Source organism: Rattus rattus, chromosome 15, assembly GCF_011064425.1.
Source record: "Rattus rattus isolate New Zealand chromosome 15, Rrattus_CSIRO_v1, whole genome shotgun sequence".
Taxonomy (NCBI): domain Eukaryota; kingdom Metazoa; phylum Chordata; class Mammalia; order Rodentia; family Muridae; genus Rattus; species Rattus rattus.
Window position 1 is genome coordinate 33,280,406 of NC_046168.1, and position 17,119 is coordinate 33,297,524.

The 17,119-nt window shown below is 39.1% G+C and overlaps 1 protein-coding gene across 2 annotated transcripts in view; it reads right to left on the reverse strand.

Moving 5' to 3' along the window:
* Positions 1-260: 260 nt before the first annotated feature.
* Mib1 (mindbomb E3 ubiquitin protein ligase 1) overlaps positions 261-17,119 on the reverse strand; it is a 112,289-nt gene continuing 95,430 nt past the window's right edge. Inside the window, exons 16-21 of one of the 2 annotated variants that reach the window (XM_032886102.1) lie at positions 16,852-17,033; positions 13,768-13,960; positions 11,935-12,013; positions 7,855-7,968; positions 4,572-4,672; positions 261-933 (exon numbers count right to left, since the gene is read on the reverse strand). In XM_032886102.1, the coding sequence (XP_032741993.1) occupies positions 793-933; positions 4,572-4,672; positions 7,855-7,968; positions 11,935-12,013; positions 13,768-13,960; positions 16,852-17,033 (810 nt within the window). In that variant the 3' untranslated portion in view covers positions 261-792. Of the gene's footprint in view, positions 934-4,571; positions 4,673-7,854; positions 7,969-11,934; positions 12,014-13,767; positions 13,961-16,188; positions 16,767-16,810; positions 17,034-17,119 lie in introns of those variants that run through there. The other variant, XM_032886103.1, reaches the window with a different exon arrangement.

Consider the following 17,119-nt stretch of genomic DNA (forward strand, 5'->3'; position numbering starts at 1 on the left):
TATTCACTTATTTAAGTTAGTCATTTTTCCTGTTAAGTCTAAAAAATAAGGTAGTCATTATTCTCTCACCCTATATTTCTACTTATTTAAAGATTCAGAATCATTTGGATAATGTCTAATTATCTTGAAATACAATCTTTCCTTCAGACGCCTGACTCAGCCAGGAGGTATCTCTACCACACTTCTGTCACCGAGCACACATGACACAGTCACAGTGTGTCACCCAGCACACATGACACAGTCACAGTGTGTCACCGAGCACACATGACACGGTCTGATTTGCCCTGCACTCACCTTCCGCATGACTTTTTGGAACAGTGTGTCATTTCACCATGTGAAATCATGATAATCATGTGGAATACTGACCTTGTAAGCCAACATCTAAGGTTTAACAAATGTGTACATATTTAAAAAGAAAAATGCAATAGAAAAATGTAAAAGGAGGTCCTTAAAGGATATTCCTCTTCAAAGCCAAAAGCAAATTTTCTATGAGTTACCATGGATTTGATATTCCAAATTCAAGAGGAACACACATACACATACACACACATACACACACACACACACACACACACACACACACACACGCTCTCACACTCACTCGATCTGGCAATTTCAAACACTGTTATGTTTTCGTTGTAATGGTGGTCCACATATAGTCTAATTACATTCTAAGAAAGAAATTATGAAATTACCAATTAACCCACTAGATTAAACTCCCAACTAGCTTTAGAACTTACAAAGATCTCATGATCACATACTTTAGCTAACAAGACACTCTGTGTTTCTTAATCAGTACAAAAGAATCCTTCGTTCTATTGCCTTGCGACAAATCGGGCATTCACTCATTCGGTCTCCACAGAGCTGGCACGTTCCGTGGCCACAGAGGAAAATCATGTTCTTCAGGCGGTCCAAGCACACAGGGCACATTGTCTGAAACACAATGAGAGACTGAGTAAGTGGGAACCATTTTATACTTTAAGTGTAACATGACAAGTCTTTTCTATCATTAATTTTCTATCCTAGTTTTAGTTAATCTACTGCTTTTCAGAAATAAATTCTTCAGGATTTGAGACTAGGCCTTATTATATTGCCATAGCTAGTGAACTCAGTCTGTAGGCCAGGCTGGTCTGCCTGTCTCTGCCTCCCAAGTACTGGAAGTAAGGTGTGTGCTACAATGCACATCTTGAAAATAACTTAGTTATTTACAAGTTAGTTGTTCAAAAATAGTTATTATAATAAAATGTGATCCCTACAAAATAGACACCAGTTATCATTTCAAAAGCAGTATAGAGGTAGCACATAAAACAAATATTAGGGGGATGGAGATAACACCTCATAGGGTTACAAATGCTTACTGCTCTTGCAAAGGACCTGAGTTTGGTTCCCAGCACTCACATGCTGGCTCACAGTTCCAGGGTATCTCATCTCCACTGGCTTCTGCATATATGAAATACACTAAACTCTTGCAGCCAAACATATACAACATAAGTGATAATAAATCCTAAAAGTAACTATTACACAAAACAAAGAATGCAAATACAAAAAGAACTTGAGCAACAACAGACAAAGCAGCTCCACTGCACCTAAAGCAGACTTGCTACTGCAGGTACCCAGGTGCGTGTCACTGGCGTGGCGAGCAGTGTAGACACGCAGCTGACAGCCCTTGCTAGGACTACACTCCTAGACACAATACAGCCCCAGTCCACTTGAAAAACAAACTGGCTTACCATGGTTCAAAACATCAAGACATGTCAGCTTGGAACTTCTAGCCCCAGAGTTCTTGCTCTCAAAAACTGTGCAGTACTACTCTGTTATCAAGACTTGGGAAAACATTAGGTGCATGCTTTTAGCCACTCTAGTAGAAAATCATTATTTATTCATAAACATAGCTTACACTAATAAAAATCCATTTTACTCGGCCATGAGGTTGCTGGGAATTAAACTCAGGATCTCTGGAAAAGCTGCCAAGTGGCTCTTAACCATTGAGCATCTCCAAGCCCAAAACTGCTTTATTTTGTTAGAATAAGTCAAATATGTACCTATCTACATTAATAATCTTTAATAAATAACAAACTTTCTCTGAGCAAAAGAAGCTGTCAGCAAAGAGACAATCTACAGCCTGTCATGGTGACACATATGCTCCTAGCACTCTGGAAGCTGAAGCAAGAAGATCACATTCAGGATCAGCTCGGTCTACACAACGAATTCTAGGCCATCCATGGTTACAAAGGAACCATGTCTTGTCTAAAATATTAAACAAATTACAGCTAAGGAGCTGATCCACCAGAAAAGCGCTTCTTAGGACAAGCAGTGGACATGAATTCAGATCCCCAACACTTCACAAGGGGCAGCCTACGGCAGCTCATTTCAGTGCTAGGGTGGGGGGATAAATAAATAAATAAATAAAGTACCTGAAAATGACCACTGGCTTCCTCGTGTGCATTCACACATATATGCATACTCATGAACACACAGACTGCATAACTAATTAATCAGGAGATGACTTACACCAACTACATTATACAGGAAATTAATATGTAGAGAATACAAAACTCCAAACATTAAACAAATTATCCAACCAAAATGTGTTAATGAATCAAATAATTCTCAAAAGAAGAAATATATGGCCAAGAAATATCTGAAAAAGTTTTTCTCATCTGAGAAATGTAAATTAAAACTGTTCCCATCTCACTCAAGTGAGAATAGCTGTCAGAGTCAAGTGCTGGCAAGGCTGTAGGGAAAGAGACCCTGATGAGGGGACACAAACTGCTACCACCTCTACAGAAATTAGTATGAAGATTCTTAAAAACAAAACAAAAACAAGAAACAAAATTAAACAAGCTAAAACCAGAACTACTGTAAGATCCAGCTATCCCACACCTGGGACTCTACATCAGTATACCAGAGACTTGCACATCCATGTTCACTGTCACACTATTCATAATAAGTGGAACCAGCCTGGATGCCTATCAACAGATAGAAAATGTGGCACATAAAAATGAAATCAACCATAATGAAGAATGAAATCATGGTGCTGGCAGGAAACTGGAAGGAGCTGGAAATCACAGTACATGAAACAAGTCAGCCTTAGAAAGCCAAATATTCCCATATTTCTCATACACAGAGTCTGGATTTAAATGTCTACAAATGCCTGTGTGTGTTTATCCATACTGACAAAGCATAAAGAGGAATGTAAGAGGGGAGGGATATATGTGAAGGCAGGTAGCCAAGAGTGCAATGGAACACATGAGACACAAAAGCAGTAAGAAACCCTAAAGTAGGGGAGGGGATAAGGGACAACCAACAAAAGGAAGGTTGACTGGTAGGGATGTGGGGAGGGTTACAAATAAGAGCAAAGAATAACATGTATCTATAAAAATGTCATAATGAAACCCAAAAGTCTGTATGCTAACTTAAAAATTAAAGACAAACAAGGGTCAAAGAAATGATTCAATAGTTATGGTTCCCGAGCAAGTGAGGACCAGGGTTCAGAATCCCAGAACTCATGTGAAAATCCAGGTAAGCACACTGGCCCACTGGCAATGCTGGTGTGCAGGAGGCAGTTAGGGAGTCCCTGGAGCATGCTGGTAGCCACCCTAGCCAGAACAGTGATTTGCAGGTCCAGGAGAATAGCTGCCTCAACAAGGCAGGCAGAGAGCTACCAAGAAAAACATATGTCAACCTTGCACATGCACACATACAAACATGTTCAGACACCACACATGAAACACATGCAATAGGACAGGGGGGAGGGGAAGACAAACAAAGAGGAAAAAACACCTTTAAGTCCTTATTTATCTTTACTTAGTCACTATTTAACAATTATTGCTAGATGCTGATTCTATAGAAAAAATCCAACTCAATATAAAGTTTTCTCTCTTTAGATATGTGTTCAAAGGCTTAGTAAACACATGCATTCAGTTTTAAACTAGTTTTCCTATTTTCCTCTGGTCATGAATTATCTGCTGCTATTGCCATGGTTCTCAACCTGTGGGTCACGACCCCTCTGACGTATTAAAGTATATACAGATAGAAATGTACACAAGTCAGAGAAGTCCACAATATGACCACACTCTTGTACCAGGCCTTCTGCTTCCTCATAGCGGAGAAAATCACTGCCCAGCCTGTACACGCTGATGTCCACCAGGCCTGTAGCTGTAAGCAGCATCTTGTCTAGGTAACGACAATGACAGCGTCTAAGTGCACCGAGCAGGTCAGCCTCGGCAGCAGCCTCTCCTAGCAGCAGTGCAGGAAGGAGCACTGCTGCTGCCCACTCTGCTTCAACCTGTCCCAAGAGTCTTGCACAGCTGTCAAATGTTCAAAAGGTGCCTCACTGCGCTTCTCAGGGTTTGTCCAACCATGTCTGTTGCTATCTGGGTTCCATGTTTTGGAAAATGTCTGACTCCATCTCAAGGTCAGACACTAGTCATTGCTCCATTTGAACACTAAAAGTGACCTGCTATGGCAAACCGTGCCTAGAGACAAGGTCACTGGACCGACAGATGATCAACAAATGAGCGTCACTTGGGTGAGGAGGAGTCACTTGGGTGCTGGGATGCAATCATTACCTGCTCCTTAATGTCCTGAAGCTGCTGCTGCAGCTTCTGCACGTCTGCATTGACATTTGTGTTGTCTTTGTCCTTCTGCAGCACTGGGATATTCCCACTCGCTAGAATAGAATTTGAGAAAAACCTTCTTAGTTATTACTGTTTTAACATAATGCCATATTTCTAAACTTTTAATTATTAAAAAAACAAAAGATGATTGGTAGAATGCCTTCATGCCATGGGTTGTATAAACTTAACAACAGAAGAAAGGCATAGAAGAGGCTAACGTTTAGGGCCTTCTTCAAAACTGCATTCCATTCAGAGAGAAAAGAAACAGTAGTGACATCTACATAACCGTCACTTACATCTTAAAGAGAAAAAAGTTTGGGGGCTAGGGAGGGTTGCTTGGTGGCTGAATGTTCACAATGTTCTTATGGAGAGCCAGAGTTCAGCTCTCGGCAGCCAAGTCACAGGACTTACAATCAGCTCAGTAACTCCAGCTCCGGGGCCTTCAACGCCTCCCGAGTTAATAAGCACCTGTACATATGTTTCCACGCGTTTATAAGCACCTGAACATACGTTTCCGCACATATAATTTTTTAAAAAGAAATAGAGGAATCCAGACATGGTAATGAATGATTACAGCTGCACACTCACAAGACTGAAGACAAGAGTATTGCCATTAGGTCAAGGTCAGTCTGGACTACATAGAAAGACCTTATCTTCCCCCCCCCCACCCCCCAACAAAAAGGCAGAGGTAGGAAGAGAGAGAGGTTTGCAGCAAAAGAGAACTTCTAAGTTTTGAAGGGTTCTACTTGCTTCCTCTGGCAAGTTCAAAACATGCACTCCTTTTTCTCTGCTCATTGGCCACTAGAATCATAACAAAATAACTACTAAAGGAATGTTAATCTGTCTCCTGATAACTTTAAAAAAATGTATATTCCTTTCTAGACAAAGTTCACATTGTCCAGACTAGCCTTGAACACACGATGTAGCCCAGGCTGGCCATAAACTCCTGATCTTATTCTACCTCCAAAGTGTTCAGATTACAGGTAGCACCCACCATACTAGGATGGGGATGGGAATAATGATGATGACGTCAATGGTCATTCAGACAGGGTCTAACCCTAACCCTATGTAAATGACTGGCCTAAAACTCACTACACAGAATATGCTGGCCTTAAATTTAGAGATCTGCCTGCCTCTGTCTCTCAGGTGCTAGAAATAAAAGCATGTGACCCACAGTCAAACATTAAGCAAGGCTCAAGGAACCCCATACAAGAAGGGGAGGAAAAATTGTAGAAGCCAGAGGGATTGAGGACATCACAAGAACACTCACAGGATCAACTAAGCAGGGCTCATAGGGGCTCACAGAGACTGAAGTGACAATCACAGAGCCTGTATGGGTCTGAGATAGGCCCTCTGCATTTATGTTATGGTTGTGTAGCTCTGTGTTCTCACTGAATCCCAACAGTAGGAGTGGGCTGTATCTCTGACTCTTTGGCTAACCCTCGGGACCCTCTTCTTCCTACTGGGTTGCCTCATCCAGCCTTGATAGGAGGGTTTGTGCCTGGTCTTATTGCAGCTTGTTATGCCACATTTGGTTCATGTCCCTTGGAGGGCAACTCTTTTCTAAAAGGACATGGAGGAGTGGATGGAGGGAAAGGAGTATTCTCTACAGTGGGATGGCAGGCACAACCACTCAAGCCTGACCCTCCTTCCTTTATGCCAAGATTTCCTTATCGTTAAAAATCCGGTCTGAAAAGTTCAGAAAGCTGTAAATATGAGCGCTTTGATTTTATCTGCCCTGCTCTGAACATCCTTGACTTTTTATTCTAGCTAATACCCATGCCTCAGAATTGTATTCTTCTCTCTTTATGAAAAAGGCAAAAGGCAAGAGCTTTGGGCAGAGGTGTATGTAGCAATGTTCTTCCTCATCTATTTACCAAACATGTTTAAAAAACCAAGAATCCAATAAATCCTTAGGTACCTGTACCTAGGGACTGAATCGGGATGTCAGGCTCACATGGTGTGTTCTCTACCTGCTGAGCCAGCTCTCTCACTGTGGTGGCTTGAACAGGAATGGCTCCCATGGGCTCATGGGTTTGAGTGCTTGTCATCAGGGAGTGGCACTACCTGACAGGGAATAGGAGATGTGGCCTTGTTGGTAAAGAGTGTTCCTGGGGGTAGGCTTTGTGGTTCCAAAAGCCAAGCCAATCCCAGAGCTGCTTCCTGCTCCCTGTAAATCCAGACAGTGCTCTCCACTACTTCTTCAGCATCAAGCCTGCCTGCATGCAGCACGTCCCTACTATGATGATAATGAACTAACATGAAATTGTAAGCAAGCCCCAATTAAATGACTTCCTTTACAGGAGTTGTTGTGGTGATAGTGTCTCTTCACAGCAATATAACACTGCCTAAGACACTGACCCAAAAGGAAAAAAAATTTTTAAACATATTATAACTGAAAAAGTAGGAGGCAGGATTTAGGAATAAAAGCCAACAGGTTACTGCTTACTAAGCATGAGCAATGACTTGATTTTGCCAGCACAATGAAATAAAAGGAAACAATGTGAAAGTTAATTATTTTCATCTCTCTGATTGTCTGTGTTACAATTCAGCTTACTCTGTCCCTAATAATTACTATCCAAGGTAATACATGCAAATTAGATGATCTTGCAATCCTATGTAAAGGGACCAAGTTAATACATTTGTAAACTGAAAAAAAAAATTAAATTGGAATTCTGTGCCCCATTTCCAAATATACTAAATTCGTCTGGTACACAGCTCATTGGTATAATATATGCTGAATTAATCTGACTCCCAGAAATAGATGTATAAACACAACCACTAAATTTCATCTTTAAAACAAAAAGCAAATATTCTTTAAGTAAGAATATAATGTTCTTCATATTGCAAAGCCTCAGAAGTGTAATGTTAAGCTGGCAAGATTGGCTCAATGGTAAAAAAGCTTGGCTCTTGCCCCATAAACCTAGATCCCCAGAACCCAAGTTAAGGATGAGGGAGAGAACCAATTCCACAGAGTTGTACTCTGATTTCCATTTACACACACACACACACACACACACACACACTTTAAAAGTCTATAAGCATACTACAAACTAAATAAAAATTTAATTTTACATTTCTTATAACTAACAATAGCACCCAAAAAAATCATCCCTACTCCTCTTGTCAATAGACCTCACCACCTATCTTAGGTTGAACAAGGCCACAGCATAGATAATGGAAGGATATACCCAAAAAGAAAGCAAACTAAGAACCCCTCAACGAGGACACTCACAGATGTCATCAGAGGGCTCTTCCGAGCTCTTGCCACCGCAGCATGTGATGAAAGGCACCCTCCGCTCAACCACTGCCCGGCACTGCACACACTTTTTCATCAGGCTAGCACAGTCTGAAAATGAGAACACTTCTTTAGCTTCAGCTTAAGAACAGTTGCCTTTCTCCGCTGTATTTCTATAAATTAACCACATACTGAAGCAAACATTAAAGAAACATACAAGATCCTAGCAACAAGTTATAAAATAATATCCTACCTTAATATCATGTTATTAACCTAAGGATGGGAACTGTCCACTGGAACAAAGAACCTTTTAGGAAAACATTTCCTAATGAACTGAATAGTAAATTTTTTTTCAAATAAATATTTCCAAATCATAAAATTTAGCTGGCAATGGTGGTATACAAATTATAATCCTGTTTTAAGGTCCATAAAAAAAAAAACAATAAACAAGCAAAAGAAAAAAAAAGATCTTAGAAAAGGCTTAGACAATGGAGAGAAATACTGTTGACACATTCAGTTAACGTTGGACCTGTGAGTGCTATACGCAGATGTGCACATCTGAGAGGAGGAACCTACAGCAGTCACTGCACGCACTGTAAGCATGTGCACTTGCTATTTCCCATCAGTCTGAAGCTCTGGGGCTGTTGATATAGCCTTGCCCATTTAACATGACGTATTCACTTGGCTCTTCACTCTCTCAGGGATTCCTCTGCCTCCCTAAAATATGACGGCTGAATGTTAATTTCCTAGAAACATTTTCTATAATACATGGTTTATTCTTCCCTTCCCTGGGGTTCCCTTCTGTTACCTGAAGCACTGCTTCAGAGTAACTAGGAAAATGTTTCCATAAGACCTTCTTTTTCATGAGAAATTTTCAAAAACTGTAGTTTAGTAGCCTTTCTCACTATAGAAAAGAAACACTGCAGCTGGAGAGAGGGCTTAGGGGTGGTTAAGAACACTAGCTGCTCTTCCTGAAAATCCAGATTCAGTTCCCACAGGGCAGCTCATCAGCAATTCCAGTTGGGGCAAGCTAGCACCCCCTCCTGGCCTCCTAAGGCACTGCATGTACACAGGGCACAGACATAACATTCAGGCAAAACATACACATAGAATACAAATTTAAAAATCTCTTAAAGAAAGAAAAATATCACAATATTAGCACACTATACATTATTGAATATTCATATCATCTTACATTTGAACTTGTTAATTATAAAATAAGAAACAGTAAGTTAACATGTTCTTTTTTATCAGCATTTACCACGTAAGTATGTTTCATTTCAAACTTTATTAAGCCATGGAATCGTGGATGTGGACAGGGTGTTATATACATCTAATGACAACACACTGGGTAGAGAATTATTATCCAGTCTGACATCGAAACATGAACATAGACCAGTCCCACACTTGGTGATGCAATATGCAGTTACATGTAGCCCAGTCTAACCTTGGGCACTAACAAATCTAGTCTGAGATTTGTTTTCAGTCTGGGGGATTAATGTATTATATACTAAAAAAACAACATACCACCAAAATCACATGGACGTTCTGTAACTGTTTATATATTTCTAAACAATGGAATTTTCTAAATAAATAAATAATTAGCCTCTTCAAAAAGGTTGTAACACTCTTCCTTTGAATAGTCAAGGTACTTTATATTCTTCAAGACTCCAACGCTCTGCTAACATCACTGTGGCATTGGTTCTGAACTAAACACTTCAGCATATACTCATTATGAGAGGACTGTTTGCCTCAGCCATAAGTAAGTGGTCAATAGCATGCTTAGAAGCTGGGCAGTAGGGGGCACACAGGCAATTCCTGTACTTGGGAGGCAGAAGTGGAAAGATCAAAAGTTCAAGGTTAGCCTGGGCTACATGTAAGACCCTTTCCAAAAACCCAAACAAACGCAAACTTTCGGGCTGCGGATGTAGCTCTGCAGCATTACACTTACTCAACGTGCAAGAGACCACAGGAGTGGTCCCAAGAACCATAACTAAACAGGAAAACATGGAAAACTCACCTAACTATGATTGTGCTGAAGATTAAATTATGATACATTTAAGAAGAGAGTAAAATGTCTAGTTCAGAGTTAAAAGTTCAAAGTTAGCTAGTACACTACAAAGTGAGAATCTTGTAAAAGTTTTGGAAATCCTTGGGGAAAAATAAAATATTAAGGCTCAAGGGACTGTGTACTTAACTATCTTTCAAATCTCACACAGGCATTACTTGGTCTACAGTAGGAAGGAGTCAACAAGTCACTGCCCCAAAGCCTGTCCACGTGAATAAGCTTCTATTAAAACCCAGACAGTTACATCGCTCCTATGGTCACTTCCGGACTGCAGTGGCGATGCTGGGCAGTTGGGAGAGGTGAGTGACCACTGCAAAGTCATGTGGCCTACAAAGCCAAGGGACATTGTTTGTTCTCAGACAGAAAAATGTTTGCTAACCTCTGGTCTACAAAAGTTTGCTAAAGAGAGAGTATGTCTTTCATGTTGTTGTGACAGCTGATGACAGCCTTTACACCTACCTCAGTAAATAGAAACAATTACTTGAGTTAGACTGTCAACAGTACAAATCCTTAACCTAATATTTAGTTTTCTATCAGAATGAAAAAAAATTAAAACAAAAATAAAAACAAACCACCAGTATTCCTGGGACCTATAAGACAGCTCAATGGGTAAGACATTTGTGATCAAGTTTGACCATCTGAGTTTGAGCCCCAGAACCTACAGGGAAGAAGAGAGAACCAGCTCAGATTCCCCTACACACATGTTAGTTACAGACCCATAGGTACATGTATAACCCACAGACATACACAAAAATAAATATAAATTATATATAAATATAAATAAATATAAAATAAAATTTAACATTTAAAGGGCATCTCTACCAATAAGACAATGTAATTTGCATACTATTCTAGTTATATTAAAAACCAATACTTCCTGACTAACGTATTTTGTAATATGAAATACCATTTAAACAAAGTATTAAACTTTTTGAGATCTTTTACTGATAAGTAAAACAAAACAAACAAAAGCCAACAAAAGAAAGAGAATTTAAAATATTGTAAGATATTAGAGGGATATAAAAAGTCAAGGCCTTCAAAATAAATGTCCTTGGGCTGGACAGATGGCTCAGCAGTTAAGAGCACTGTTTTTTCAGAGATCTTGAGTTCAATTCCCAGCAACCACATGGTGGCTCACAACCATCTGTAATGGGATCTGATGCCCTCTTCTGGTGCGTCTGAAGACAGCAACAATGCACTTATATATAATAAATAAATAAAATCCTTTTTTTTTTTTTTTTTAAGGTAAATGTCCTTAAGGGAGACGTTAAAGCAGTTTCTCAACCTGTGGCTTGTGACCCCTTGGGGGTTGCACAACCCTTTCACAGGGTTACATCAGACATCCTGTACATCGTATTGTAATAAAAGTCACACTGTGATTCTTAACAACAGTAGATCACAGTTATGAAGAGGTAGCAAAAATAATTTTATGGTTGGGGTCATCACAACATGGGGAACTGTATTACAGGGTCACACAGCATTAGGAAATTTGAGGACCACTAATTTAAAGCATCTCAAAAGCTTCAATATTGTCTTCCCAAAGAAAAGACTTACTAAATTCCCTAACCTAATGTTAACATAACAAGATTAGAGCCGAGGAACTGGGCGGGACACAGGGACAGCAACATGGAGGTGAGGACATGGAGGTCTCTAGCACACACCAACCACTGCCACATGCAAAAGGAGGGACTCGATGCTGTAACTGCTGCGGAAGTCTCTACTGTGTGTGTCCGGGGGCTGGGGAGGAGATCCTTTTGTGGTAGCACAAAATAAATAACAATTCAAAAATAAATAAGTAAATAAGCACACACCAATAAAAGACAGAACATAGAATTTCAGTAGTCAAATTATTCAGTATACTCTGTTGCTCAAAAGTAAAGACCAAAAAGGTACTAAATGCTTGTCCAGCTTTTCTGCAGATGGGTTAGCCAATAAACAAACATCGGAGATGCAGTCCTTCACTGTTGTCGCTATGATAACACTGGGCAGGTTCCCAATAGGCTACTTACTCTCACAAGCACACATGTGCCCACAAGGTTGAAAGAGAACGGCTGCTTTCTTGTCAGAACACACCACACATTCTTCAATCTACAGAGAGAAAAGGCAGAGTGAACAACTGCAGAGAAATCATGTCACCCCAGCAGCTTACATGGCCGTGTCTCTCTCCACTCCAGAACCTGACATGAAGAGCTGTGTAGAGAGATGCCATTGCAGCTGAGGTCAGGGACAAGGAGCTAAATGTTAGTTTCCTTTTTTTCAAAAACTTTAAGGAAATTTTAATAAAATATTAAATATTAAATATTAAAGCAAATGGCTGTGAGGACACCAAACAACAAAATCCTACCCAGATGAGTCAAACTGCTGAGCTTAACTTTAACAGAGGGTGTCTGTGTTGCCTCCATCAAGGCAATTCTTCATAAAAACCCCTTCTAGGATCTGGCCAATCCCCATGCTTCCTAGAGCCCAAAGCATTAGGTCATCCCTCACCCATCCTGTCTCTAAGTCTATAAGTCTTCCACAACCGACTTACAATTTCGGTTTGACCTCATCTACAATGTGTACAATTTGTGTACTATAACAAACCCTTTTCCTTCTAGCTCATACCACTGCCTTAGATTCACGCTTGTTTTCCAAACAGCCTACCTTACTTCAGCACAGTCACACTTAACTACCTTTGATTTATTAGTACTGTTATCCAGAAATGACCATCTCACTATAACACCATCCAAGCACTGAAACACTGTGTTCTTGCTTGCTTTCATATACGTGTGCTCTCCCAGCCTATGACTCAGAATTGTACATGGAGTTTGCACACCTGGCAAACTAGTTTAGTAGAGTAAAACTGTGTTGGTCTCTGATATTCTTGAACTAAAAAACCACCACCAATACTAATAAATTACCTACTAATATTTGTAAGAGTTTGAAATAATAGAGCAAATTGATCTAATAATGACTTGTCTATCCTTCCTCCTATTTAAAAGAAAAGACTTTCTAAGCACAAATATTCCCCTTCTGGATTATTTTCTCAGGTTACACTCCCACCGTGGAACAACTGAATCAAAGCATTTTGTGACTATGAGCAGATGATGTCTTCCCAGCATGTAGTGACGTTACTTAACAAAGTGATCACTTCCCACTTTGATTGCTAGCACTTACAACGAACAAACAAACAAACTTTTACTTCCTAATTCAACAAAAAGTATATATTAATTTGTAATGTATTTAAACTAACCTAATTACTGAAAAATCCAAATGATTCCTCTTAAAAACACCCTTTCCACTAAATATGAGTTTTAGGATTTTTCTTCCATGAAACTGTTGATTCCCCTTTAAATACTTGGGGTCATTATTTCCTCATGGTCAAAAACAGCTAGTAACCCAGAAAATCTGTTGATTGCATAGACATGTCTGTTTTTTTTTTAAATTTCCACAGATTTTAAAACTTTGTAGTAATACAAAGCAGAATTCAATGTGTCTAAGTTGTAAAAGACTCTGAAAGAATGTATCTAAATCGTAAAAGGCTCTGAAAGAAAAACAGGTGACTAATTTTTAAGTACTATACTTTAGATATAAAAAGGAAATGTAAACTAAAAAGAAAGACTTAAAAACTATGTATGGCCTTTAAATTCTGATAACAAAGGTCACAAGGAACACTAGTAAGAATAGACTAGAAATCAATTCAGAAACTCTGAACTAATAATCTCTTTAAATATATAAATTATGTATTATGATATTTAACTTATTTGTAAGAGCACAGTAAAATACCTATCAGAGAGGAGAGCATTACGTCTTACAGAACTCCACAATACACCACAACAGCAAAATACTGGCCAGTTTATTACCTTTGTCCTGGACTGAACCTGTTCTTTACAAATGAGGCATTTCTTGACACGAGGAGAACACAAAGAACACGTCGCAATGTGTCCACATGGACCAAAAAGAGTATCTCTCTTCATGTCTGAGCACACCATACACTCCTCTAAGGTTTCAGAATCATTGCTAATCATAGAAGGACTCCGAGAACCCACTTGGCCACTAATAAAACAAAATATTTCAAATCATGTCCATCCAAATATTCTAAACAAATATGTTAATTTTTTAACATCCAGAGTGTTACCAGCACACATAAAACCAGATTATATTAAAAATCAAATGTCAACAACTTTATTTAAAACTTTTTCTATTTTTTAAATTTATAATTGCTTATTTCATCTTTATTGCTCAAAAGCATAGACCAAAAAGGTTCATTTTCCTATTTATAACCTCTCTGCACATTCACATTCTTCTGGTGCCAGTCAATCTCTAAATTAAGACTCAATGAAAAAGAGTGAACTTATAATAAAAAGCTAAAAACACTAGCAAAAGGTAATTTAATGAGCTGGTTGTAGGGGTACATGCTTTTAATCCCAGCATTCAAGAAGCAGAGACAGGTGGGTCTCTGTGAGTTCAAGAACAGCCTGGCCTACACAGTGAGTTTAATAAGTCAGAGCAACATAGTGAGTCTTTGTCTCAAAATAAACAAAAAAACAAATGTAAGTGAAATGTTCTATCTACACGACACAGCAGAAGCCGCCAGAGGAATGGAACAAAAATCTCAAGTAGCACTATATTACTATATTAATAATATATTAATAAATCACCAGGGACTGGAGAGATGGCTCAGTGGTTAAAAGCACTCACTGCTCTTCCAGAGGTCCTGAGTTCAATTTCCAGCAGCCACATTGTAGCTCACAACCATCTGTAATTGGGATCAGATGCCCTCTTCTGGGTGTCTGAAGACAGCAACAGTGTGCTTATACACATAGAATAAACAAACACCACCAGAGTTCAAAAAGGGTGAAAAACTGTAAAGAAGACACTTTAGCTGCTATTCTGACATTCCACTGAATGTGCTGTTCAGAAGGCTAAAATTATACTTCAGAAAGGTAGACTACAGTTTATAAATATGTAGAAGCAGGCAGGAAATACATGTGTGTATAACTAATATAGCTATGAAAAATTAATACAGGTTTTAGGAACTTATGAATGCACATAAAGGTTCTATAGTAATGCCCCACTGCTCAAAGTTATTATTGTAGTAATGAGAGTGTTTTGTATCTATTTATAAATATATTCTGTATTCCTATATCAGAATGTTAAGTTCCTTAAAAATATAATTATATATATATATATATATATACACACACACATATATATTTTTTTTAAATATATACATTAAAATACTTAAAGTTGGGGTAGCAAGCTAGCTTAGGTTCCCACTTAAGTTACTTATATTAAAAGAGAGATAAAAAGACATCTCAGTGGTTAAGAGAATGTACTGTGCTTCAGAGGACACAGCTCCAGGGGGATCTGAAACCTCCTGTCTTGACAGACACAAAATTAAAAATAACTAAAATGAATCTTTAAAATAAATCCTCAATATATTTTCTTTAACACACACATACTCCTCTGTCTTTTCATTATCAATATTCTCTCTCTCTCTCTCTCTCTCTCTCTCTCTCTCTCTCACACACACACACACACACACACACATACACACACTCTTTTCTGTCCTTTCATCTTACTTTTTTTTTTTTCCTTTTTCTTTTTTTCGGAGCTGGGGACTGAACCCAGGGCCTTGCGCTTGCTAGGCAAGCGCTCTACCACTGAGCTAAATCCCCAACCCCTTCATCTTACTTTTACCCATCACAAGTTCTGTTCATGAAATCCAAAGTAATGTCATTTCATCATTACATATACTTTGTTCTTGTTCTTGTTTATTTTTGTTTCTCTGTGTACTCCTGTGTGCCCTAAAACTCACTCTGTAGACCTGTCTGGCCTCTTTCTCAGAGACCCACCTGCCTCTGCCTCCAGATTGCTGGGATTAGGAGTGTGTGTCACCACTGTCCAGTGGTTACACATACATTTTAAAAGAAGTGAGAAAGGACTGGAGAGATGGCTCAGCAGTTAAGTGCACTGGCTGCTCTTCCAGAGGTCCCAAGTTCAGTTCCCAGCAACCACATGGTGGCTCACAACCACCTGTAAAGGGATCTGATGTGTGTTTAAAGATAGCAACAGTACTCACATATATAAAATATTTTTTAAAAAAGGAGTGACGGGGTTGGGGATTTGGCTCAGTGGTAAGCTGCCTAGTAACACTTAAGGCCCTGGGTTCAATCCCCAGCTCCAAAAAAAAAAAAAAAAAAAAAAAAAAAAAAAAAAAGGAGTGACATGATCTAAAAGAAAAGTTGAGAAAATACAAAAGTAAAGGGAAAGCTACCAATATTGTCGCTAATAAGAGATATAAAGGTCAAAAGAGATGTGTACTTTTTGTATGCCTACTCAGTTAAAAAAATGTATACCAGAAGTTTTCACTAAAATTACTGACATTTCACATAGGAATGTGTGAAGTGATCATCTTTAGGGAAAATGCCCAATCAACCTGGCAGCTCTTTTCTTCATTCTTTTAACCCTTTATTGCTAGTAACTGTCTTTAAGGTCTTGGTGCAAGGTGCTAAAAGTATTACAAATTTTCCATGATACTCACTATATTCATAGAGAGTAAACTATCTGTTGCAGAAAAATATTCTAACATTAGTCAGAGCTCCTTTTTTTAACTCGTAAGGCTTTTTCTTATAGTTCCCAGAGTATGCAGGCTCCCTAGAAGATCAAGCTAGTGTAGAGAAATCTCTTAGGCTTACCCATAGGGTAATATACATAAGTGGGACCTGTAACATGAAATGAGACATACTACATAGAGGAATGGTTTCCAAGGATGGAAGAGGACGCACAGAGGTCTAAGAACTTCAAGGATCAAGATTCCTGCTAGCCCCACGTCCTCCCCGAGGAAGTTACACAGCATCTCGGGGATAGAACAGTACAGTACAGGACAAAACTAAACAGCACCTCGGGGATAGAACAGTACAGTACAGGACAAAACTACAGACCTGACTTTTTCCTTATGACATTTTGCCAGAGCTTTGCAGAGACTTGGGTCAGGACAGAGATCCAGTGGTGACTGACCCTTCTTATTTCGAATGCTGAGGTCGGCACCATTGGCTGCCAAGAAACACGCAATAGATGCTGCACTCTTCTTCTCGGCCCCCTGAGTACCAAGTCCCATTATTAACTGAAATCAAATGAAAAGAATCATTATTTCCCCTTACAGAGATCTGCCATCAATCATTGCTACCAATATGTGCATGTATTAGACAT